Source organism: Colius striatus, chromosome 1 (genome assembly GCF_028858725.1).
Source record: "Colius striatus isolate bColStr4 chromosome 1, bColStr4.1.hap1, whole genome shotgun sequence".
Classification (NCBI taxonomy): Eukaryota; Metazoa; Chordata; class Aves; order Coliiformes; family Coliidae; genus Colius; species Colius striatus.
The window spans coordinates 132,599,601-132,624,436 of NC_084759.1; the positions used below are offsets into that span (position 1 = coordinate 132,599,601).

The 24,836-nt window shown below is 40.7% G+C and overlaps 1 protein-coding gene across 1 annotated transcript; it reads left to right on the forward strand.

Moving 5' to 3' along the window:
* The first annotated feature begins 28 nt into the window (after positions 1 to 28).
* On the forward strand, positions 29 to 20,992 carry LOC104557859 (ovostatin-like). Its single transcript, XM_062010704.1, is given in 19 exon segments — positions 29 to 146; positions 652 to 835; positions 1,179 to 1,238; positions 1,240 to 1,336; positions 2,752 to 2,804; positions 3,575 to 3,595; positions 6,560 to 6,674; positions 6,902 to 7,011; positions 8,680 to 8,775; positions 9,132 to 9,359; positions 9,686 to 9,793; positions 9,869 to 9,926; positions 10,445 to 10,590; positions 11,640 to 11,789; positions 18,365 to 18,515; positions 19,001 to 19,082; positions 19,525 to 19,681; positions 20,076 to 20,150; positions 20,723 to 20,992. Coding segments are annotated over 19 exon segments (2,235 nt in total). The 5' UTR covers positions 29 to 72.
* The last annotated feature ends 3,844 nt before the right edge of the window (positions 20,993 to 24,836 follow it).

The window sequence follows — 24,836 nt, forward strand, 5'->3', positions numbered from 1 at the left end:
TCCTCAGTTAACCTAGTAGGCAATCAACTGTTTCTTGGGAAGAGAGCTTATCTCTCTTTCTTCTGTCTCCCCATGAGAAAAATGTGGATGAAGTTTCTTTTTGCTCTTCTTCTTCTGCATGTAACAGCTGCAAAGGAACCTGAGCTGTAAGAACTACCACCTTATTACTAATAGTACTCTTGATAAAGCTTTAAAGACAATGCTATTAGCTCCAATAATTTCACTTTAAATATTAAATACATGACACAGTTTTTACATCTGGAGTGCTAAGTTAAACTGGAATGTGGGCAGCAAATGAAGGATTCTCATTTAATATAAAGCAGACTTTCTGCCTATTGCAGAACTTCCATAGAAGCTGACATCTGTGTTCAGAAAACACAATGGCAGTAGTAATAGGAGTGTGCTTTGCTAAAAATAGGTGGGTCGAGGACTCCGATAAAGGATAAAAGGGAAGAGCTCGAGGCACTGGCAGAACTGTGGGGGGAACCCAAGACTAGGCTTGTTGGGAGCCGTAGAGCAGGAGTGAAGGGTACTGGTGGCATTCTATTGGTGGGTACTGAATAATAACAATGCTTTGTATTTGTTTTCATGCTATTGAAGCTGTTTCTCCTTTCCCTGTGATGTGATCACTTTGATGTTTGAATCTCACAGGCAATATGTCCTGATGGTGCCTGCTGTCCTCCAAACTGAGTCTCCAAGTCGAGTTTGCCTGCAGCTCCTTAACCTCAATGAGACAATATCTGTAAGAGTCATCCTAGAATACGGTGCTGTTAACACCACTATTTTTGAGCAAACCATGACAACAAGCAATGGTCTACAGTGCTTCAACTTCATGGTAAATTCATTTTTATTTATGTCCCAATGGAAAAGAAACGTAAAGAGGGACAAGAAAATTAGGGCATAGAGCACAAGAGAGAAACAAGCAACAGGACAAATAAGACTTGTTGAAGGAAAAAAGAAGCAGAGGAAAGACATATAGTAACGAAGAAGGAGACAATTTTAACGGACCTAAGAAATAAGAAAGATGCAAGAAGGGTGATGGAAGCTGATGAAAGTGGTGGAAGTGAGATGGGTGTTTTCTAGTAGGAGCTCAGGCCACAGGTATAGCTGTTTAACATGTTCTGGAGCAATTTTCTTCAAGACTAGTAATCTCCCTTTGTTTTTCTGTTTCCTCACAGATTCCTCCTGTCAATTCTGCCCTATTGGCTTTCATTTCCTTCTCTGCCAAGGGCATCACTAGTCAGCCTAGAAGAGCGGCGGTTGGTGATGATTTGGAACAGAGAGAGTATTGTCTTCGTACAGACAGACAAACCCATCTACAAACCAGGACAAAGTGGTGAATATCTGTGTAGTTTACAACACATCCCTTAGGAAAGCAATTTCTTCACATAGATTTTCTCTGCTGAGTGCTTTTCAGACTGAGCTACAGTCTAGGCTGTTTCTTCCATGTTTCTGTTAAAAACGTGATAAGTATTTGCTATGGAGCTCAGAGTCAACTTCAAAAGAGCAGGAGATTGTCATCCTAAGAATCTGTATTTAATTTGTTCCTTCCTCCCAGATGACAGAAGAGGTGTGCTTTTACTACTCTTGTTTCATTACTGAAGATATATCACAATAATGGAAAGACATAGTTAGATCACTGCATAAGTGCCTGGCATAAACCAATGCTGGTCAACATCAAAGTCTAAAGACAAAAAGTAAAATCCAGTATTTTAAAACCAACTACAAGTTTTTAAAGAACAAATCATGCTACTTACCTTCTGGGTTCTGCTGGTTTTTTACTATTTTCACATTGATGTTTTTTCTATACTCACGCTATTCTCTTATCCATACTTCACATCTGGCCATCAAATAGAACTCTGTATGTAAAGAACCATTTATCTAGATCTGTTCCTTAATTCACTTCTTGACTTTAAAGCTTTTAGAACACAGGTAGAATACTGTAGGAAACACTGTGAGAATACTTCTTTCTAGAGGCCAGCAATACAGCCATTAGACTTGACCAGCTATACTTTAATTAGAGATGAATTCTGTCTAACAGACACACAGCATAAGGAAAGCTTACCAATCAGAATTTGGTGGCACCAAGGTGTTCAGCAAACATGACTTAATTATTTGTTAAATGGCTTGGTGTTGAGGTGAAATAAGTAGTATGCTAAATTAAATGATTAAAAGGTAATGCTCTGTAAGGACATTTTTTACATATGCTGTTATGTTTTTACTTGTGCAATTCATAGTCCTCCTTTCAGTTTTTCCTCTTAGAAGACGAAAAAAAAAAATTACAATGTGAGGAAAAAATGAACTAAGAGGAATTGCACTGCATTAGGAAAAACTGTCACTTCATCTAGTTCCAGTAGTATTTGGAACTTTCATATGTTCAAGGAAATCAACCCTGCTTTAGAGATGGGGAGATGAAGAGAAATAAATTTGCCTACATACAGACTGCCACTGAAAGGGTTATGGCTGTCACTTGAGATTGCCTGACCTTCACGGTAGTTCTTATTCATTAGGTCACTCCCTTTCTCTGAGATTAAGCAAACTTTCAAGAAAAAGTATGAGAATTCTATGCTGAGGAAAACTCTTTCATCTGTGTAGGATTCGTTCACCTTCAGATGCATTTTGTTATCTGCATCCCATGCAAATGGAACTGTTTCAAGGTCCAGTAAACTGGAAGAACTAATAAATGCAAAACATTGTGCTCAGTGAAATAAACTACAGTTACTGCTAACACTCTGTTCTTTTTCTTTCCAGTGATGTTTCATGTTGTTACCCTGGATTTCAATTTTAAACCTGTTCAAGAAACGGTGAGTGAACAGTAATATTCACGTGTATTTAAAATTCTTGGGAGATAACTTCTTCTAAAATGTTGAATAAACAGTTGCTGTAGTTAAAATGAGATATTGCACATGTCAAATGCCAAAGAATTAATATGATTTTCTAAGCATATCCTATGATATACCATTATGTTAGAGCCTTAGGGAAAAGTACAAGTGTGTAGTAGGTTGGATTCCTGATATAACACCTCCTGTTATTGCTGGGGACGAGATTCAAAAAAAACTCCACTTTGCTGCTGCAGACATTATTTTAGCTTGGACCAGAAAGCCTACAGTTCAATCTCCTGCTATTACTGTTCAGCAATTGCTGCTTGCAAAAATTGGTAAGTCTTTGCTCATTTTAGAAATCGGAAAATTAAAAGGAAAGTCTTTACTAGCCTCCTCTTACATCGTGAGAAGACAGCACAGTGCTAGGAAAAGAGTTGGTGCTAATAAGTAGAGTGAGGATATTCCAAATCAGAGTTTACATGCACCTCTGTTACTCTACTTACTCAGCTACTCTGAGATTGCACTAAATCTAGGATGATCAGAAACTAGCTCAGCATTCTAACTTCATCTTTTCCCTTCATTTAATCTTCTTACTGAAGCAAAACTGCTATTAAATTGATTAAAATAAGAGATCAGGATCTGTGATTACTGGTATTATGTTGATTATTGGTTATTTCTCACAGTCCCAAAGAAATAAATCGTGTTTATTCAGCCACCTAATCTCTCTCTAACTTTGTTTTTTCCTCTTTCAGTACCCCTTAATTGCAATTCAGGTAAGAATTGTTTCTCTTTGTATTCTATTATATATCTAAAAATATAATGTAGGGCTCATGTGCTTACATCAGTTTGTATGTCAAATCTTGCTCTTGAATACACTGGCAGAAATTAACAGATACTTCATAAAACCCAAAGATGCTGTTTGAGCCTTATTAAAATCAGAAGCATACCTATAATCACTTTATCAGTCAACTTCAATTAGTTGTCATTAAGAACTGGAGAGGAAAAAAAAAAAGAACAGCAAAAAGCTAAAGAAGTGAAATTAATCATTTTGCACAGATTCCGTCAGGAAAATAATCTGCGTAGTAAATCAACATTAATTGCAAAAATTTTTTGGCCAAAGCCCTCCAAGGTATCTAGACATCACAGGATTCACTTCACAAGTCCTGACTTCTCTTCAAAGTTTTGTAGAAATACTTTAGTGAGCCTTTGAAAGTTAGGCCCCTTCTTGACCATTTTGGCACCATAGTTCTGATATCTCATTCCATATGTGATTAACACTGATGATACATCCCATTTTCTCTTTTATCTCAGGAGGGTCTGTAAGTTTAGAGTGTGCCAGTGTTGATTTTGTTCTTTTCATTCTTTGTCTTAGTGTTGCCAAAATTTGATGTCACAGTCACTGCACCAGAAAGCCTTACAATCCTGGATTCAGAGTTCACAGTGAAAATCTGTGGAGTGTAAGTACCAGGCACAGAGCAGTTAGGAAATACACTGAAGAGCAAGAACTTTCCAAGGAGTGGGGAAAGAGATAGGACTTAGAGAAGAACCAGACTAAACCGGGGCTCAAAGAGGTTGATCAGGGTTGACTCAGCGGTTGGAGCTTCATTTACCTGTGTACTCATTTTGTTGTATTTGTTCTCTTCCATCTGGTGTTCTGTAGGTTGAATAAATGTTTAAGAAGCTCCCTGCTAAAGTAGGATGTGTCCACTCTCAATAATCCACTTCAGAGGGAGACATTCATACAGCAGAACACCATTAACTTCTAGCAAAGGTCTTAAAGTTCCATCTGTCTTTAACTCCCGCTTCAGAAGAACTTTGCTCACTGTAACACCAAGTAATTTAGAATCCTGGGTTGCAATCCTGATCACCTTGCAGATATTTGCAGAATTTTGCTTTGGTATCAGCGAGTCTAGAACTCCAGTCTAAGCTGAAAAGTTGAGACAACAGGCATAATTTGGTCAGCAGCCATGTCTGCCCATACTGCTCACAGAGGTATTTGGTTTCATGTTTAAGGTGTGGCTTTGGCTCATGGGTTTAGGGATGAAATAGAATTCCTTAATATTTCGATTCCTGAGTTGTAACAGCAGGAGAATATCATGGTTTAAGCCCAGCCAGCAACAAAACACCACACAGATGCTTGCTCACTCCCATGGTGACACGGGGAATTAAAAAGCAACAAAGGGCCTCATGGATTGAGACAAGGACTGGGAGGGCTCAGTCATCAATTTTAGTCCTGGACAAAAAAGACTATACTACTGTGTTTGGGAAGAAAAGAAAGCCAATTTAATTCACCACTAACAAAAAATGAACTAAATAGAAAACAAAACAGAGCAGGATGATGAGAAAAAGTACAAATGGCTCTTCAAGATCACCTTTCCCCACCCCTCCCTTCTTCCCAGGCTCTCTGCTCCTCACATGTCATCTCCTCTCCTTCTCAGTGGCACAGGGTGCAGGGAATGGGGGTTGTGGTCAGTTTATCACATAAGGTCTCTGCCGCTCCTTCCTCCTCAGGGGTAGGAACTGATCATGTTCTCATCCTGCTCCAGCATAGAGCCTCTCCCACAAATGAACCTCTGAGTCATGCACCTTTCCCAGGGGCTGCAGTTCTTCACAACCTGGGACACTGTCCCAGAGTGAGTCTCCTCTGCAGCAGCACAACTCCAGGCACATTCTGCTCCAGTGCCACTTCCCCACAGTCACAGCCCCTCTGGGCACAGTCCTCCCCTTTTCCATGGGGTCTTTACAGAGCTGCTGGCAGACCTCAGCTCCACTGTCAACCTCCATGGGCTGCAGGGGCACAACTGCTGTCTTCCCATAGGATGCAGGGGAGTCTGCTCCAGAACACCTCCTCCTCTCTTCCCTCAATGGTCTTGGGGGTTGATGGTCCTTTCTCCCTCATCCAGCTCCTTCCACCTTCTCCTTCCACTGGAGATTTCCCTTCCCGAATAGTGATGTCAGAGGCATTAGATTGGCCCAGGCAGGCTGGAGGTGGGTCCAACTCCAGGGGAAGGTTTTGAGTAACTTCTTACAGGGGCCACAAGTGCAGCATCTCCCCTGTTACCAGTAACAGCTCCACACAAACCCATCACAGAGAGTTAGGAAAAAGACTAAGAAACTATTCCATTCTCTGGGTCCCCAGCTTGATGCTCAGCCTGGATCTACTCCTGCATATGTTACCTTGAGTCAATTTTTCAAGCATCAACTCATGGACCTATTTCCTCTTCTCCTAGGTACACCTATGGCCAGCCTGTTGAAGGGAAAGCTCAACTCAGTGTGTGCAGAGATCCTGATTCATATGGGAGGTGCAAGAAAAACCCAGTTTGTCAATCATTTACCAAAGTTGTATGATACATAACTATTAGTCCTCTGTGTTCTTGTCTTCTTTCCTGTCTTCTTAGTTACGTCCTTTTTCTCATCATGCTTTTCTTTCTGTTGTTTATGCTTCACTTCACTCTATTCATCTATTTACTTAGATCACTCTAAGAATTCAGGACATCTCATTTCTCTCTTGGTTTCCTACAGTCCTAATGGGGACTAACATGTTCCTTCTTTGCCATCCACCTGAAAAGTGGGAAACTATCTACAATGAAAAGTGTAGGTAGTGATATCTCCTTCAGTCCTGTATAAAACATGTAAAAAGCAGTGGGAAAAGACCCAGTAAATAAGGATCCCATGTATTGCCAGCATCCTTTGAAAGCTGTGATCCTTAGTAACAGGATTTTTTTTTCTCTTTCCAGCTGGACATAGAGGGCTGCCTGTCTCAAGTTTTCAGCTCTAACATCTTTGAGCTAAATTGCACTGGTTACATGAGGAATCTTGATGTGAAAGCCATTGTCACAGAGAAAGGAACAGGTAAACCCTTCTAGACAGTCAGAAACAGCAACAGTGGTGAGCTCAAAAAGGAGAGTAGGAGATGTTCAGCCTCTGCCTATTGAGTACAAGCCTGTCTTCCTGAAGTAGATCTATTTTTATAACCATCTTTATATGACCATCTTCAGGCAAACTCTAACTCTGATGAAGCTACATGCAAGTAGCTTCAAGCTAATATATCTTCTCTTGACTTTGGGCATGTCTTAAAGGCCTGCAACTTACAGTTACTCGGTCTATTTCCATAACTTGGGTGATGAGCAGTATACAGTTTGAGAATGTGGATCGCCACTACAAAAGAGGAATTCCTTACTTTGGACAGGTAAACAAGGGTATAGACTGCTTGTATTGAAGATGACTGACAAGCAATGAAATGACAACAGTGATGGGAACATTTAGGGGATTGTTTTGGGTAAGGAGTGTTCTCCCCAAGCTTCTTTCTTTATATACAGTGTTATGTTTGTAATTCTGAATACAGAAGAGTCTTAATTTATTCTGAGTTTCATTCTCTCAGAAATATTTTGAATCAAAATAATCCATTAACTGTATTTTTTCTAGCTTGCATTTTAAGCTTGATATAAATCACTGCCTCTTCCTTCTGAACTGACCATCATATTCCAGCTGGAGATGAATAGACATAGTAAGGGATGAGGAAAGACTTTAAGAAAGAAATCAAGGAAGTAACAGTTTCTGACTCAAAAAGGTTTCTTCATCATTCCATGTTTCATGACAAATCCCATATTTCTCTGTCAATGGTTTAAAGGGTAGGGATAAATCTCTCTCCCTCCTTCAGTTCATCTTTTTACAATGAGGAAAGGATAAGGGGACATCTTACCAGCAGCATTGAAAAGAGAGAAAAGATTGTCTTTCAGGGTTTTTTTCTCCCTCTGGAAGATACGTAACTTTCTCACTTGATCCCCACTCCTACTCCATTCTTCAGATTGCTGTGCACCTTTCCATCGTTTACTGAAGGATGGGGGTCAGCAGGTTCCCTGGGATGATGTGCCTGAAACATATACATTCTCATACACATTAGCAGCTAAACACATGGTAGGAAGCTGGGATGTCACACCTCAGAGACAAAACTGCTGCTGGTGCTTCAGCTTCTTTGCAGTTTAAAAAAAACCCAAAACAACAACCCTTAAGGGTCATATCAGCAGAATTAAATATTTTGAAACCATTGATACTCATACTTTCTCAAAATTCAGTGGATCCCAGTCCCTGTCCTCACATCACATGCCATTCACAATCCCTCTCTGAACTATGAAACACCTGTTGCTGGCCTTACATTATATGCTTTCACTTTTGTTTCATTCAGTCCCACTTAAATCAATATCCACGTGAATACTTTTAATTCTCTATTATTACTTTTGTTTCAGAGGTCAGTCATCTCCATGCTGTTTCTGGATAGTGAAGACAGTCAGTCTCTTAAGTTTGTATATTACTTCAGCCATCTTTTTCTGAACAGAAAACCTCAAAATGAATGGTTAGTTACAGCAACCTAGGATTTACCCAATAGTGTCCGTAATTTTTTTGTTTCTTTAATACATAATGTTTATGTTCAATACATAAACAAAAGAGACAGTGGGGACAGAATCATAAAAGTTTTCAAAAGGCCTTAGACATTGAAAGTATCAACAGCATACTCTCAAGACTCAAAGCAAAAAATGGAGGAAAAGAAGTATACCTTTAAAGTGGAAATGTGTAGTCAACAGGGACTGATGAGGAATGAGATGAGATATAAGAAGTTCTTGCACCACAAAAAGCAAAAGCACTTTATCAATGATGTAGCAGATGCTGATGAAGCTTCAGCTCCAGACCTCATGAGACAGCTGTCAGAAGGCAAAAAGGGACATTTCAGTTCTCAAGTATTGATTTGAAGGGGGGAGAAATAAGAATTCTGCTGTGGGCAGAGCAGATGAGTTTAAAACTTTAGTATCTACATATAGAAAGATAACACAGTGGATATGCCTTGCATTTTGTTCTACAGATGAAGCTGCTGGACAATGACTACTCTCCTATTTCCAACGAGGTTATTCAGCTATTCATCAATAACAAGAACACAACTTCACCGCTGATGAGAACGGTGTTGCAAAGTTTAGCATTGACATGTCCAAAATGTTTGATCCTGAGATCAGTCTGAAAGTGAGTATAAAACAAGGCTGAATAGAGACAGAGATGTCTTCTCCCAAACTGAACCCAAAAAAGATTATATGAGGTTTAAATTCTGTCTTCTCTGGCTTATTTGAAGTTCCAGAGCTCTCCAAAATTATTACAAAAGAAGCAAGGAAAATACCTGAGTTGTTGCAACGCAATGGCATGCTGAAAAGCTATAAGACCATTGTGCTGCTTACTAATCATTCTGATGTCAGGATATGATCATGATTTACCTAGTGACATGTCTTTGTTTAACTTTTCTTCTCCACTCCCTCTCCTAATTAGGCAACTTATAAAACCAATGAGGAGTGCTACTCTGAAAGCTGGATAGAGCCTTCCTACCCTGAGGCATTTCTATCCATCCAGAGCTTCTACTCTTGGACTGACAGTTTTGTGAGGATTGAGCCTTTGTGGAAAGATTTGAGCTGTGGGCAGAAGAGGATGATCACTGTGAACTATGTCTTGGACACGGAAGGATACAAGAGCATTAACATCATGAACTTCTACTATGTGGTGAGTCTGGGGTTGTTGCATGGTAAGGTCCTGACTAGGCAGCTGTCAGTCAATCCACTGCAGTTACTGTATCGAGTGCTCTTCCAGCTTTTGGACTATCAGCCACCACCCAACTATAGTCAACAACACAAGGACAGAAATAACACTGAGGACATTTGGTGAAACTGCCCACACAAGAAAAATTACACTAATTTCTGGCCATGTTGCTCTATTTTGTAGGAAAGAACCACCTTCATAATGTTTCAGGCCAGGGTTCTTGTCCTTTCTCTCCAACAAACTCCTTATGGTATTCTCCGTCTCTCCCTTCCTTTTTCTTCTGCTTCCAGACCAGTAACAAGGACTCCAGTAGGAGCAGCAGCAGTGGCAGCTCTAAGCATGCCCTAAGGCTGATGTTCAAGCTTTTGAAGCCATCTCAGTTTACATGTCCTGTCAATGTACGTTGAACTTGACTGCTGCTTTCTCCCTCCAGCCTCTATAAACCCACAAATGCATTGCTCTTCTCTGCACAGGGCATGGCAAGAGGCAAGATTATCCTTACAGGGGAAACTGAAGTTAACATCCAAGCTGGTAAGTCAAATGGATAATCTATGTTTCCACATTAAAAAAAAAAAAAAAAAAAAAAAAGATAAATGGTTGACCTGGGGATCAAGACAAGACTTCTTGGGTGTATACAGCATCCACTAGGAGAGCTGTTATCTCTCTTCATCCACACAGGTGTGCACGATACTAGCATTATCACTAAGATCACTATAAACTCAGATTTAGTCCAGCAGCTAGTTTATTGGCTATGAGTCAAGAAGTAGTGTCTTACAAAGACTTTCCTAAAGGATAATGTAGAGAATGTAGAGTGCCAGGTTTAGGGGGCTATCTGAACCTGGCCACAAGTTTAAACCCACAGTAAATCTGAGATCAGCTAGATCTAAACCCAGGCAGATCACCTCCTGGCAAATCCAGGATTTTTCAGTTCTCTTCTAAATAGAGATTACTCCATTGATTGGTACAGCTATATACTGTCTGAGGATGGCTACTACTACAGCAGATCTTTGCACTTCTCTCCTCATTGATCTCTTTCTTTCTTTCAACAGACAAAAATGGCACTTTCACCATCCCACTTGTGGTCAATGAGAAAATGGCTCCAGTCCTTCGTTTGCTGGTCTATACCTTACACCCTGCCAAGGAGCTAGTGGCAGACAGTATCCGATTTCCAGTTGAGAAGTGTTTCAAAAACAAGGTGAGAGGCACCAAGATACAATGATTCTTACCTGCTGTCAGATAAATACAAATTCTTTGCGTACACATTCACAGCAGATTTCCAATTTTATTTCCTGTTTACATACACTTCTCAACATTACTCTCTTCTCTTTCTTTTCTTTGCCCTTGCATCTTTCCTCTACCACCACCTCCTGGCCTTGTCATGAAAAGGTAAATCTTTTAACATTAAACATTACTTTTCAGGAAACTCACACTACTCCCTGATTTAATTCAGACTGTCCTCCTATTTAATTTAGACTGTCTGTTCTTTACCATAAACAAATGCACTTTAGCCTTACCTCACTTTGCTACCTAGTCTAATTTTTTACAGTTTTTGTTGGAAAAGGCAATTTGGTTTTACTTGAAATAAATGCATATAGAAAAGAAAGCAAAAATAGCAACCTGGGGTTCAAGTTTTCCTTACGTGTTTTTCCACTGGTATGTTTTAATTTGTCATTTTGCAATCAGATTTCACCATTAAGATTCTTCCAATCTTCAGTTTCTAAAAGCTAAAAATTACGAAACAGAAGAAGATAAAACTAGTGAGATTAAATAAATGTTGCCAGTAAATCCTTCCTATTTTTTTATCTCTTATCTAATGCAAATGTGAAATAGATTTTGCTTTGAATAGATTATAAAGAGAATCTGTTTTAAGTATTTGCTAAGATGGGCTATAGACACTGTAAATGCATGATCTGCTTACTGTAGATGTTTGTTACCTGTGGTCTGTGTCATAATAAAATTTGATTTGATAATAGCAGCAATAGAATCACACTTTATTTTAAATTACTTGAGGAAGGCTTCATTTAAGCTATCACAGGAGTCTGGCTGTGCTTACAGCCTAAATCCCCATTACAATGTATGCCTCAACAGAGGCAGTGGAGATCAGACACCACTTTCCAGGCAGACTGCCTGGGCTTTAACAGATGAGCCTTCTACTATTCTTCTTGCTCTGTATTCACAGACACATCCAGAGCAGCCTCAAGCAGAAGAGATTAGTCATACTAATACCTGTTTAACAAATTACAGGTCCAGCTGCAATTCTCTAAGAAGCAGATGCACTCAGCTTCCAATGTCAGTTTAGTCATTGAAGCTGCTGCCAACTACTTTTGTGCTGTGAAGGCAGTGGATCAGAGCGTGCTGCTCCTGAAGTCTGAGGTGGAGCTGTCTGCGGAAAAGGTACACTGCCCAAACAATCCCACTGTCTCCTTCCACTGCTTCCTTCATGTCCCTTACAAGGTCTCTCCACTTGTTCGATGCTCTTAGACTTCTACTACTTTTTACATATGCTGGTCATAAACCACCCATAATAAGCCATACACAACTTTTGTTGCTTGGCAGTTGGAGGTCCTATTTCATGTAGGATTTGATTTAACCTGTGACTGGTCTTTGATAGTATGACCTCCTAGTGTATCAGATACTACTCTCAGTTTTGTGTCATCAACAAACTTCCCAAGGGTACACGCTGCCCTATCATCCAGATCATTATTGATGATGTTGAACAGGACTGGACTCAGTACTGGCCCATGGGTGTCACTGTGTTGATGCATGTAATCACAGGGGTTTTTTTCCATTTACAAAGGTTTTGTGTTTTCTTCACCCTCACAGATATACAGCCTGCATTCCCTGCAAGACTTTCAAGGCTACATATTCAATAAGCTCAATCTAGAAGATGACCTCCAAGAACTCTGTGTCTCCTCTGGCAACATCTTTCACAAAAGCTTGTATTACACACCTGTAATGTCTGGATTAGGCCCAGATGTGTATCAGTTACTCAGGGTAAATGTCCAGTACATTACTTAAAACTCTTAAAGTGAGCTTCCACTTATGTAGCTTTAGATATTTCTGCAAATGACACTGTTAGTAAAAATCTTCCTCATGGACATCGATTCCTAAGAAACTCTGGTGCCTACCGTGATTTTCCAGCATGCATAAAGCTCCCATAAGTGTCTGCATAGATATGTCCAGGCATCTCTGTAGTTGAAAGGCAGTACTGGAAAACAGGGAAGAATGGAATAAACCTCAGTATGACTATGGCTAACACCAAAACATGTCTTTTACAGGATATGGGCATGAAATTTTTTACCAACTCAAAGGTTCAGCAACCAGTGGTGTGTATGAGTGAGACTGTAAGACCTGTACCATATCCCTTGAATGCAGGATTCATTCAACGTACCCAATCTGGTAATGTAGAGGACAGGAAAGAGATTTCAATTTTCTCCTTAAATGAAGTGGTATTCATGTGGCATGGTCAGTACTAATGAATTACATTGGTATTGATATTAAATATTGATCTGACACAGAATGAGATGCCTTTGGTTAATGGCCAATGTCCAAAAACAGCTTTCAGGTCTATGCTTCTGAGTCATGTCCAGTTTCATACTGGGAAGCATTCGCAATCGGTAGAGTCACACAAAACTAACACTATTGACATTGATTCCCTTCTGATCAGGGTTTGTGTAACAGTGTTGACAGCAAACAGATTTAACACCCAAGTGACCTGAGTTCTAACCCTGAGCCTCATGCTGGAGACCAAAGCACTTCAAGTAAAGATTTCTTTCTCTGTGGTATCAGGTTATACCTGACTCAGAAGTACATTAGTGTCATTAATTAATATTTGTGTGGCATTACCAATAATGTCAGTTAGAAAGAAGTGAGTAAACACTAATCATCCTTCATACTGGCCTATAAATATTAAAACCTGTCTTTTCTGAGAGTCTTCATTATATGAACCAAGTTTGACTAAATTTCTTTTATCTCTTTGCTAGAGAAGAACAGGGGAGGAGCTTCGTTGTTGAGACTATTCAGCAATTCTTCCCTGAAACTTGGATTTGGGATATAGTCCTAATCAAATGAGGACTGCTTTTTCCCTCTCTTTGCCTGCTTTTGAGTGTTACTAAATATCTCTCCTGATGTCCTTCAAGGTGTCAATTACAGAATCACAGAATCACAGGATCTTAAGGGCTGGAAGGGGCCTCCAAAGATCATCTAGTCCAATCCCCCTGCCAGACCAGGGCCACCTAGAGTAGGTCACATAGGAACTCATCCAGGTGGGTTATGAATGTTTCCAGAGAAGACTCAACAACCCACCTGGGCAGCCTGTTCCAGTACCCCATCACCTTCGCAGTGAAGAATTTTTTGTTTAATGTTTCTTTAGAATCTCTTAGGTTCTAGTTTGTACCTGCTGCACCTTGTCCTATCATTGGACTTTCATCGAGAACATTCTGACACCTACCTTTTACATATTTGCAAAAATTAATGAGGTCACCCCTCAGTCTCCTCCAAGCTGAAGAGCCCAGTTCCCTCAGCCTTCATCACAAGGGAGATCTTTGTGGCCCTGCCACTTCTTCTTATCTTTTGGACTAGAAAACCTAGCCTTTTAAATCATCACTCGACCACCTGCCCTCCTCTTTTCCATGATAAGATTACTCTGTCCACAAAGACATCTATTCTCACAATGTGTTTACTATGAGTCATATTAATGTCCCAAGAAGAGTGACATCTCTATTTAAAATCTGGGTCTACAAAACAACAATTATGCATTTTCTTTACAAACCTCAGGGAAAATGATGGGTGTAAGAACTTTCATTTGGCCTTTTCTCAGAAGATTTGGGTGATTAGTTCAGGGGGGATTTGGATGTGGGATTTCTGCAGACAGATCAGGGTAGTGTAAAACCTGTTGCCTTTATTGAGAAGAAAGGTGTGTGAAACTTACCCTTTCTAAAATTGTCCTTTATCCATTCCCATCAGCTCTACTGGAAAAGCCAGCATCTCATATACTGTCCCTGACACCATCAATGAATGGAAGGCCAGTGCCTTCTGTGTGGAAGAGTTGGCTGGATTCGATATATCTGTGCCTGCCACCCTGACATCCTTTCAGACTTTCTTTGTGGATTTGACTTTGCCATATTCTATCATCCAGGGAGAAGATTTCCTGCTTAGAGCCAATGTCTTTAACTACCTTGACCACTGCATTAAGGTGTGTAGTCCTGGCCATATTCTTAGACCTTATCCCATCTCCAAAGATGCAGCTGCAGCAAAATGATTGGTGTAGCTGACTGGATATGCTCCTGTTCTTGTTTGACGTGCTACTCATTATATCTTGACTGGATTTGTTATCCTAAGCCACTACGAAGCAGAGAGAGATCTGTTTGAAGCATGGATAGGATGGGTGTATAAGGCAACTACCTTGAGATCCACAGAGGATGGGCACAAGTGCTTTGCAGGGTATCATTCACCATCCACAGTCATGCAAGCCATTGATGGTTTTAGTGAGATCTTTTCTTTATGTGAAAGTGTGAAAAAGTGAAGGGTTTGTGCTTCCCAAACAGAAGAAAGTGAGAAGAGCAAGAAGGGAAGAGCAGACAACTCCTTTTTCACTGGGGTGAAACTTCCCAAAAATACCAAAACAGGGAACATAGAATTTCAGCACCTGCCCTACACAGTATCTGTCCAGCTAGAGGCTCTATTGCTCCCAGACACTGGGGAACTGTACTCTCAATACACAGTACTTTGCAGGCAAAATGACTCCAGATCACAGGTGCATTGCATCTCTGTATAGAGGGAGATTACATACAATTTGAAGGATATCTGAAGAAAGAAAACCAGGAATCTTATGTTTGGCTTCTTGTTTCTTATGCTTCACCTAGGAATCATGGAAGAGGCAGACGTAAAGTCTCCTGTTTGATTAGAGTGATGAGTATCAGGTCTCCAGTCTCACAAGGAGATCAATTCTGAAGGAGGAAAAATCAAGACACAATTTAGGAATCTTTTTTTTTTTTTTCCAAGCTCTGTTAATGGTTTGATCTAAAAAAATAAACATCCTAGTAACAAAGATCTCCACTACTGAGGCTTTCCTTTCTTAACTCTATTTTCCAGTGGCTTCCTTTGCAAATTACAAGCCATTAGCATCAGGTCAGTTGAATGTAGTTCAATGTCCTGATCTGTGCATAGGATACATGACATCTCAGTGGAGAACATCTGACTGTTAAAGGCACATCCAATGGATGATTCCTCTAACACCTTCATCTCAAGCATTAAATCTGCGTCTACACTGTAACACTGAACATAAACAGATACTACACCACTCCCCACCAACACTAAAGCACTATTTGCCTATGGTACAAATATTCATCCCAGCATGTTCCTATTTCTTTTCCCGGATTAATCTTTTGCTGTCAGATTCCCTTGATTACCAGACTAAATTGATCTCTCCAGAGGATGACTCATGTGTATGTGCCAAGCAAAGAAAGACCTATGTATGGGATATTTTCCCCAAAGAAGCTGGTGCCTTTGAATCCACCTGAGTTTCTGTCCTGAGACTGATACTAATCAATTCATACCTCACCTGAAAAATCTAATCCTCTTCCAACCTGGAGATCTTGTCTATCACTTGTCTTTCCAGTTGTTTAGGATAAAGAGCTCTCCCAGAACTACAATGAGTTTATCCTTCCCATTACTATCTGCAGATATTCATTATCAGATGAAATTTCTGACTTTAGCCATCATGCTTTATGATAGAGGGCCATTTTTTCCCCCTTTTTCTGCTACTATTTAAGGTAATGTAGTATTCAGCATTACTACAGAGATCAAGAATGATGAAGCTTGTGGAGACAAAGCCCCTAGAAACATGAATATTGACTACAGGGACACCCAGATCAGAACACTGTTGGTTGAGGTACTGCTGATAGCTCTTAGTGTTTGCCCTATACTCCCTTCCATGAGGGAAGAAGTACCAAAAGCAAGTAAAAGTTTTTCAGATTCCCTGGAGAACTCCTGGTTTCATTTGGCTGGGACATCAAGTATGAACCTGTAAACTGTTGCTTCAATGCATCTGTCTTATGACACAGGAGGATGGAGTGGGGGTAGGGGGGAAGTGGCTCTTCTGTCACTCTATTTCTTCTGCATGCTTTGTTCTCATCCACTGTGTGCGTCTCTTCTTACCATTGCCATGCAGCTTGAAGGCATCAGAAGAGAAAAGACCCAAAACTCCCTAATTTGTACAAAAGGTAAGGATTTTAAATACTGTTGTCCCGAGAGGAACTGAAAGGAAGGGTGGAGTTTGCACTCTTTTCTGCAGTGCTCATTGATGCTGACCTGTCCATGTGGCAGCTACTGTGAACGTTACAGTTCCATTCCCAGCTACAAAATGTGGTGCATATTACTTAGGCAATGTCTGTGGTACAGCCAACAGTTCTCAGACACTAAAGAGAGGCTATGAAAAGGAGACAAGTTTTTTATGCAAAATCTGTTCTGTGTTTCATGCACTGGTGTTGACTACTCGCCTCCGTTGCAAGGATAATTGAATCTTGCAGCTTTCCACTTGTAGTAGAAATGGAAGAGGGACTGTAACATTCCCACCTGCACCATCTTGGTGCTGGCAGCAAACAGGTTACAAGGTTTCCTGGAAGCTCTGCCTAAAAGAGTCATAAAAGCATCCCTGACCTTCACCAACCAGCTCTCCTCACTGTCTCACTGACAAAATCCCCAGGATTCACAGACACTACAGCCTGTGAGCTCTAGCCTTACCCTGTTCAGCTGATTTCTGTTGGGCAATGACAGTCTGTTGGGCACTATTTTGTCTGGTTTTTATAATTTTGTTTTTTCTGTGCTCTCTTTTCTCTTGATGTACTTGGTGACAACTCTGAGATTCTGTCTATTGCTGTCCTCTTGTGTACAATTTTGCACTCTGCAATTTCTATCAGGAGCATTGCACTGCTATAAACAATGTTCCTACGCAAATGACTTCAATACTCTTGATATTTTTCTCCACAGATTATGTGGTTATTCAAGATGTTCTAGACCTACCTACAAATGTGGTGGAAGGATCAACTAGAGCTTCCTTTTCTGTTGTTGGTAAATATATAATCAAGAAAACATAAAAAGAAAGAAAATGTAAAAATATTAAATGAAAGCTTTATTGGGATTCAAAACATCAGTTTCCACTCCTTGTGTGGGAAGGCTTTGAGCAACAAGATTGATTCTCATCTTGCCCAGCAAGGTTCTTTGCAGCATCAGAGAAATGAAGTTCAAATATTGGCTACATTATTCTTCTCTGTTTCAATTAATTGCATTTGCATGTTTTGCTCTGAAGTAGCACAATTCTAAATGATGACCTCAGCCAGGCTAATGCCAGGACAGCTCTTTTCAACTCGCCCACCAGCAAATCAGAGATGCTAATGGAATATTTTTAGTGCTTTGCTGAAAAAAGATCTGGACTTGGTTACATGACTCACTAGTCATAAAACCTTTGCTTCATAATGTTGGTGATTTCAGCCATTCCAGAAATCCCTTGCTGGGTCTGTACTATTTTTGCTATAAAGTAATGATTTAGAGGTACTTTATGATAGATCTGCATAACCAACAACTCTTTTCAGCATTAGTTATTAATTCTGCAATTTCTGGGCTGTTCTCCTTCCCTCCTTCGGAAACAGAAGTTTCCTGGAAGTTCTCTTCATTTCTACTAAAAAGTATCAACCTGAAGTAGCACTAAAATAGGTAGTGTTTCGAGTGTGGGCAATTTAGACTAAGGAGAGGCAAGAAAGGGATTTCTCTGTTGACTGCAAAGCAGAACAGAGCAAATCACTCAGCACTGAGAGCTTCATGCCTTTTGGAAAGATTTGCAACCACAGCTAGGCTTTCAACGACTTTGCCTACAGAATGGAAATAATTGTTTACTTCAGTGACCATAAGTTGTGATTATTCCCCCTGGCATCTCCTCTTCCCCGGGTGACATCATGGGCACTGCCATGCAGAATGTGCACCAGCTCCTCCAGATGCTATTTGGCTGTGGGGAGCAGAACATGGTCCTATTTACACCCAACATCTATGTTCTGTACTACCTGAACATTACAGGGCAGCTGAGTGAGGAGGTCAAATCCAAGGCCATCGGATACTTAGTGAGCGGTGAGAGCTTTGTTTTTCCCTTATAATGTATGCTGAAATTCCCATTGAGGCCCAGTGACTAGAAGTTGCAGCATGGCCATAGCAGTACGGCACTGCTGCAGTGACTCAAAGATCTACCCTGATCAAGAGGTGTTATCTTTATCTTCTTTCTTCCCTTAACCTATTTTGCTAAGACACGGCTGTCATGTTTCCTTTGAGGTTCCATCTTTCAGTCCCTTTACACCCAGGCACAGCATGTATTCTAATCCTGTTAGCTTACTTGGAGCACAGAGCTGATACAGCTCTGCCTATTCTGTCACTCTGATTCTGCAGGACAAGATATTCCACGCTTCTATTTAAGCTTCCTCATGGCTCCCCTGCTATTTAGTAGATTTACATAGCCTTTCCACTCTTTCCCACTGTAGTTTCAGAGAAATCTGATAGCAAAAAATAACAGCATTTAATTTTTAAATTAGGTAACACTTCCTTTCCATGTTTTTTTGCAGGCTATCAGAAGCAGCTGTCATACAAATGTCCCGATGGGTCCTACAGCATCTTTGGCATCATAGATAAAGAAGGGAACACCTGGTGAGTAACTGGGAGCAGAAATGGCTCAGAGATGAACTTCTGTTGAATTCACAAGATGCAGGTAACAGGCATCTTTACTAGCTAAATCAGACATACAGGGGATGGCTCTCCACCCCCTGACATGTGAGGTGTGCAGAGAGAAGATGATTCCTAAAGACCCAGCTGGCTTTTCTATTTGTGCTCCTACTGCTTCCCTTGAAACCCAATGCACTGCAGTGCTCTGTAGCCAGGATCACCGCCAACGTGTGTTGGACACCCTTCTCGTGTCCCATCTAGCTACTATTGCTATAACTATCCTCTCTCGGAGCAGCACAAAAAGAGAAAGGATGCCACCAGCATATTGGCTGTAACTCTTGATGCTTAGGCATAGCATGAACGGGAAGCTGACTTTTTCTGTTCCTACTTCCAATGTGTAACTCACGGCTTCATCTTTCTCTTGCAGGCTCACTGCCTTTGTGTATAAATCATTTGCACAAGCTAGTCATTTCATCTATATTGATGACTACGTCCAGGCTCAAACCCTGATGTGGCTGGCAAGCAAACAGAAGCCAGATGGCTGTTTCCGAAACGTTGGGACACTATTCAACAATGCCTTGAAGGTTGTAGATAATTACTTCTTGGTCAAATTGACACTCTTTTTATTAAGAACATGCTCTCCCATTAACTTCAAAAAGTATACTTTACTCCAAGTGCTTATCCTCTGCAAAAGGCCAGCTCTCCATACCTTATGATGACTACTTTCATCTCAGTCAGATTGCCCACTTTTACAACTCTCACTTGAGATAGGAATATAGGACTGTAAGCTTGACAGAGTGATTTTTTGGGAGGTGATAGCAAAGGGCTTCTCTTGATTTAAGAGCTATTTAAAAGCTATGTATATGCTTTCCTTCCTTTTGGACTACCTCCAGAACTGGCTACACTCTCACAGCTGGAATATTCTCACTTCTCACTCATGACATTCACTGATTATTCCTCTCTCTGTGTACTTCTCAGGGAGGAGTAGATGATGAGCTGTCACTTTCTGCCTACATCACCATTGCAATGCTAGAAGCTGGGCACTCCACATGGGTAAGGGGACCCTCAGCTGCAGATATTCAGCTGGAATTCTTCCACAGTTGCTGACTTGGCTCTGGTGTCTACTACAAACTGTCTAGGTAGTAGAGAGCTTCCAGAGCTTTGTTTCTGCATTGGTTGTTGTGATACACCTCTTAAACCACTAGTGTTTAAGCAGACTTCAAACTGGAAACAGTTTGACTTGGTATAAACCTAGCACAATTCCACAGAATTGAATTAAAATTACATCAGTCACTGATGATGGAAGGTACTAGGTTAGATTTGTTCAAGACAACAGAATCTTGACTATAAAAGTGCAGACTGAATTAGTATAATGAAGATAAACAGAAGGAATTAGCTGTAAAATAAACAGAACAGTCTTGTACTTGGTTTAACTGATGTTTCCTCTGAAATTCCTCCTTAAAGCATTCTGTATCCCCTCTCCCGAAGTCACCATACAAGCTGAAGTCCTATTCTCATTGCTGTGATGGGGACATGATGAAGAAGAGGTTTAAAGAAAATAAATGTTTTGTCAGGTGAATACTACTTTCCTGAACTCGCATGGTTTTTGTTTGTTTGTTTTTAAGTACCCTGTAGTTCGAAATGCCTTTTTTTGTCTGGAGTTTGCTTATGAGAAGAGTATCAGTGATGTTTACACTCAAGCACTCATGGCCTATGCTTTCTGCTTAGCTGGTAAGGTGGAAAAATGTGAATCATTCCTCAGAGAGTTACAGAAATTGGCAAAGGAAGATGGTGAGTTTTATCCATTTGGAAAATTTGGTAAGCAGGAAGAGGGAACAGATCTTACTGTTGGTACCTGGTCCAACTTTGACAATATTGAGAGTATCACCACATGAACCAGCCTCCACAAATAATCTATGGAGTTACTTTACAGCACATCTCTTGCTCTGTGGAGAGTACTTGTGAGGAAGAGACCTGTTCTATGTCTGTCTCTGCCTCTGCCTCTGTGGCATAAAAATAGTTTATGTATGGAGTGACTCTGCATCATGCTTTTTAGAGCAGAGGGTAAAGAAAGGGGCAGGTTTCAGTCTAGGCCTGGTAAGTGCTTGGTTTTACATCCTGGATCTTCCCCTGCAAGGCCCTCCAGTCCACCAGACTAGCCCAAGTTTACCCAAAAGAGATGACAAGCCTACATCATGATACCCTGTCCCAGACACCAGCATCAAGCCTCCCTCTGTTCCTGCATCTGCTGTTATCCCTCACTTCATGATGCTTGGAGTTATGGTGGATTCCGAAAACATAAAAACTTTGGACTACAGCATGCCAGAGTCAGTGGATGGGTGGGAAGAGCATGATCCAGGCACTACTGGAGCTCTGGTAGAGGGGAGAAAGGGACAGAGATGCATGGCTGGAGACAAGGGAGCAAAGCACATCAGGAGAGCTCAGGAAAGAAAAAGAGATACGGCTCCTCCTAGGAGAAACAACCATGCCAGCAGCCCTTGCCCAGCCCTGCCAGGCTCCTGTGGCCATAGCCAAGGAAACTGGGGCTGTGTGGGGCTGTGTGGGACTGGTACATATTTTTAAATGATCCATTTCACCAGGCAGTTTGCTGAAGTTGTGCGGGGGCTTGCATCTTTCTCAATGCAAGTTAATCATGACAACACAGACTATCCCTCTTCCCAAATATTTTTAATATATTTTTTACAAAAGATACTAAGTAATTTGAATCAGTGGGATTTATGCTTCTGAGTTACTCAGCCCTAACTCTTCAACAAACCAGATGTTTGGCTCATCATGGACAGCAGGGTACCCAAGTACTCACAGGATCAGTCAGCCATGTGTGAGTTTGAGGATACGCAGGATCCTGATGTTATAAAAGCCATTTCATTAAGTTTCACAGATAAGAAATTTGTGTGGCATGAAATTGCTTTGGGCACATTGCAGATTTCCATGCTAAGTAACAAAATTAAAACTTCACAGACAGTGGGAAGGAAATTAAAAAGGCCATGAATTTTACTTTCCTGACACACCCTGAAATCAATTTACATGAACATTAAACTGCACTAAAACAACATAAATAATAGTTACAGCAACAAAGTTGAAAATGAGAGCAGGCTGAGTGGATGTGGATACAGTATGTGCATCTTTAGGGGATTTGAGGCCAATTAAGCCAAGGCTTCAGCATCCTACGTGGAACTCAAAAATTTCCCTCAGGTCTGGCCAAATGTTATTTTGTTCAGCCAAACCTCATTTTATGGGAAGAAACAAAGTCTTGAGACAAAAAAAAAAAAAGCTGCATTTTTATCATTCTTTTAGATTCTTCTCTTCCTCTTAAGGCCAAACCTGAACTATTAAAACATCAAGAGCATATTTTGCACTGCAGACAACTCGTTTATATGCTGAAAATATAATGTTTACTACCTAATTTTATCTCATGACTCAAACAGCCAATTGTTTGTTGCAGTGAGATCTAATAAACATCCCATGCTCATACTTTTCCTTCAGATTTTGACATATAGATCATGTTTTCCCTGGCTCTCACTCCCACAAGCAACAGCAATATTCCTCAAAACACATTCCAACCATTCACACATTTCTGGAACCTGGATGTCTTCTTTTAGGCATATATTTTGTATCTCACACCTGAAGTTGAAGCAAGTATATTAATTCTTGACTAAGCAAGACAAATACACCCATTAGATAATGTAATTTCTTCCTCTGTATGTATGATAATCATGAAGCATCATATCATTCAAACCCAGAGACTCAGGAAGTATTCTAGGTCTCAAAGGTCAGCCCTACTTTAATTTTGCCAAGATGTACAGGCTTGTTTCCCCAAGTGTAAGAAAATCAGGTTCGCTGGCCCAGAGCTACTATACTGCTGCCACCTCCATGGCACAGACGCTAGTTTACTGTCCTCAGCACTGCACATCTCATTCTAAAAAAGCTACCAGAGAATAGAGAGAGGTAAGAGCATCCACCAAAACTGTTGTGCAGGTCCTGGGACAGAGTCAGCACTATTATAAACAATGGAAAAATCAGAACTTCACTATGGCTGTCTCTCACTGCCCTCATGCCTACTCTGCAGTTTTTGGATCAATTATGGGTTTGTGCATTGCTCTGTTAGAAGTACATTAATAGCTATTCTGAAGTGTAGGTGCTTATGAATAAGAGAGATAAAGAATATAACCACATGAGAACATCCTCAACTAAAATGCTCTTTCAAACTTAGTTCCTTTTGTGTTAAGTGCCTCCTTTGTAGAGTTTATTTGTGCCATGAAAATTGCTTTGCCGCTCATGTGGAGTTCACATTGAATGATCTACGAAAGTCTGATGTCATGGCCTAGTTAAGAAGGTGACTTAAAATGACCACACTTTCTGGAAACTGAACATAAGGTTTTTTGCTGTAGATAGTGAGTCTCATCAACAACGTGGGCAGCAGGATGCAAAATCTAGGGAAATAGATGTCCCCAGAAAGATGAGCTCCAGTGTAGTAGCATTCTCTTGCTTTGTCTTCTCAATTGCTTACCCAATGCTCCCATTAGGCAAAGTACTTCTTGGTCCAGGGAATTTGGTTGTTCTGTCTTTTTGGCTCAAATCCTCTGTGATCTCTCCAGTGTCATAGGTAACAGTGCCAAGCTGTTACTGACTGCAGCAGTATGACTTATTTTCCAGGTCTTGGTTACCTACTTGTTCATTGAATTTGTTGTTCAGGTTTTCTCCTCACCACCCTCCCTCTGTCAAATAGGAAGTATGAGTGCAGACCAACCAATTTACTAATCCAAGAAGAACAGAAATGTGTCAGAGGAAATGTGTTGAAATGCTCTGAGGAAACAACTCAGTCTTGCTCTCTAACCATTTCTTTATTGATTTTATTTGTCACCTACCTGGTGGACAATTAGGGTAGTAGAGCCCTTTCTCCATTTGAATGACCCCCAACATCTGATTCATCAGACAGATGACATAAAAGTATAGGGATTCCTCTGGCACCGCTGGCTGTGAAATGCATATTGTCAGCGAAGGGCTCCTGAGGAACATCACTCATGTACATTTTATTCTTTTATCCAGAGTAACAATCAAAAGCTTTCCACATATTTTCAAAAGGAGAAGCAACTTTATGACAGTTAGTCCTGTAGCTCAAGAGCAAGAAAAAGCTTTTTGATGATCGATCTCTTAAAGGGTCACCTTTTGAGGGTCAAGAAAATACTGAAAGCAAGACATTACATGTGTCAGCAATATATTCAATATAGAACCTTCAAGGAAAGCCTCCTTCAAGGAAAATTCTCATTCTTCCCCTTTCTGATTCTCTTGCAAACTCAGCACACTAACCTCCTGAGGACTTTTGATCCTGCCTGGAGTTCTCCTCTCCTCCTTTCTGCCACACCATTGCTCCTGCTGAGCAAACCAGGACCTTCCTTCCTTAAGAACGTGACTTTTGAGGGGTTCCTGGACTGCATGTTGTAACACTGTGTACATAATCTGGCAGCTGGGAGATTTAAAAAAACGTTATAGGAGGGTGAAGGGAGGGTAAATATGAACAAGGCAGGCAGAGGTAGAGGGAATAAAAATTGCCATACTGCATATTGACAGGGCTCTGCATGCGTACCACTGAAGTGCTAACCTCGCACATTTTTTCTGACTCCCACTCTTTGGCTCAGTACCCACAGGGAGGTGAAGGCTAGGTTATTACTGGAGGCAATTGCATAACCATGCCACATGTTTTCTACTTCACTTTACTGG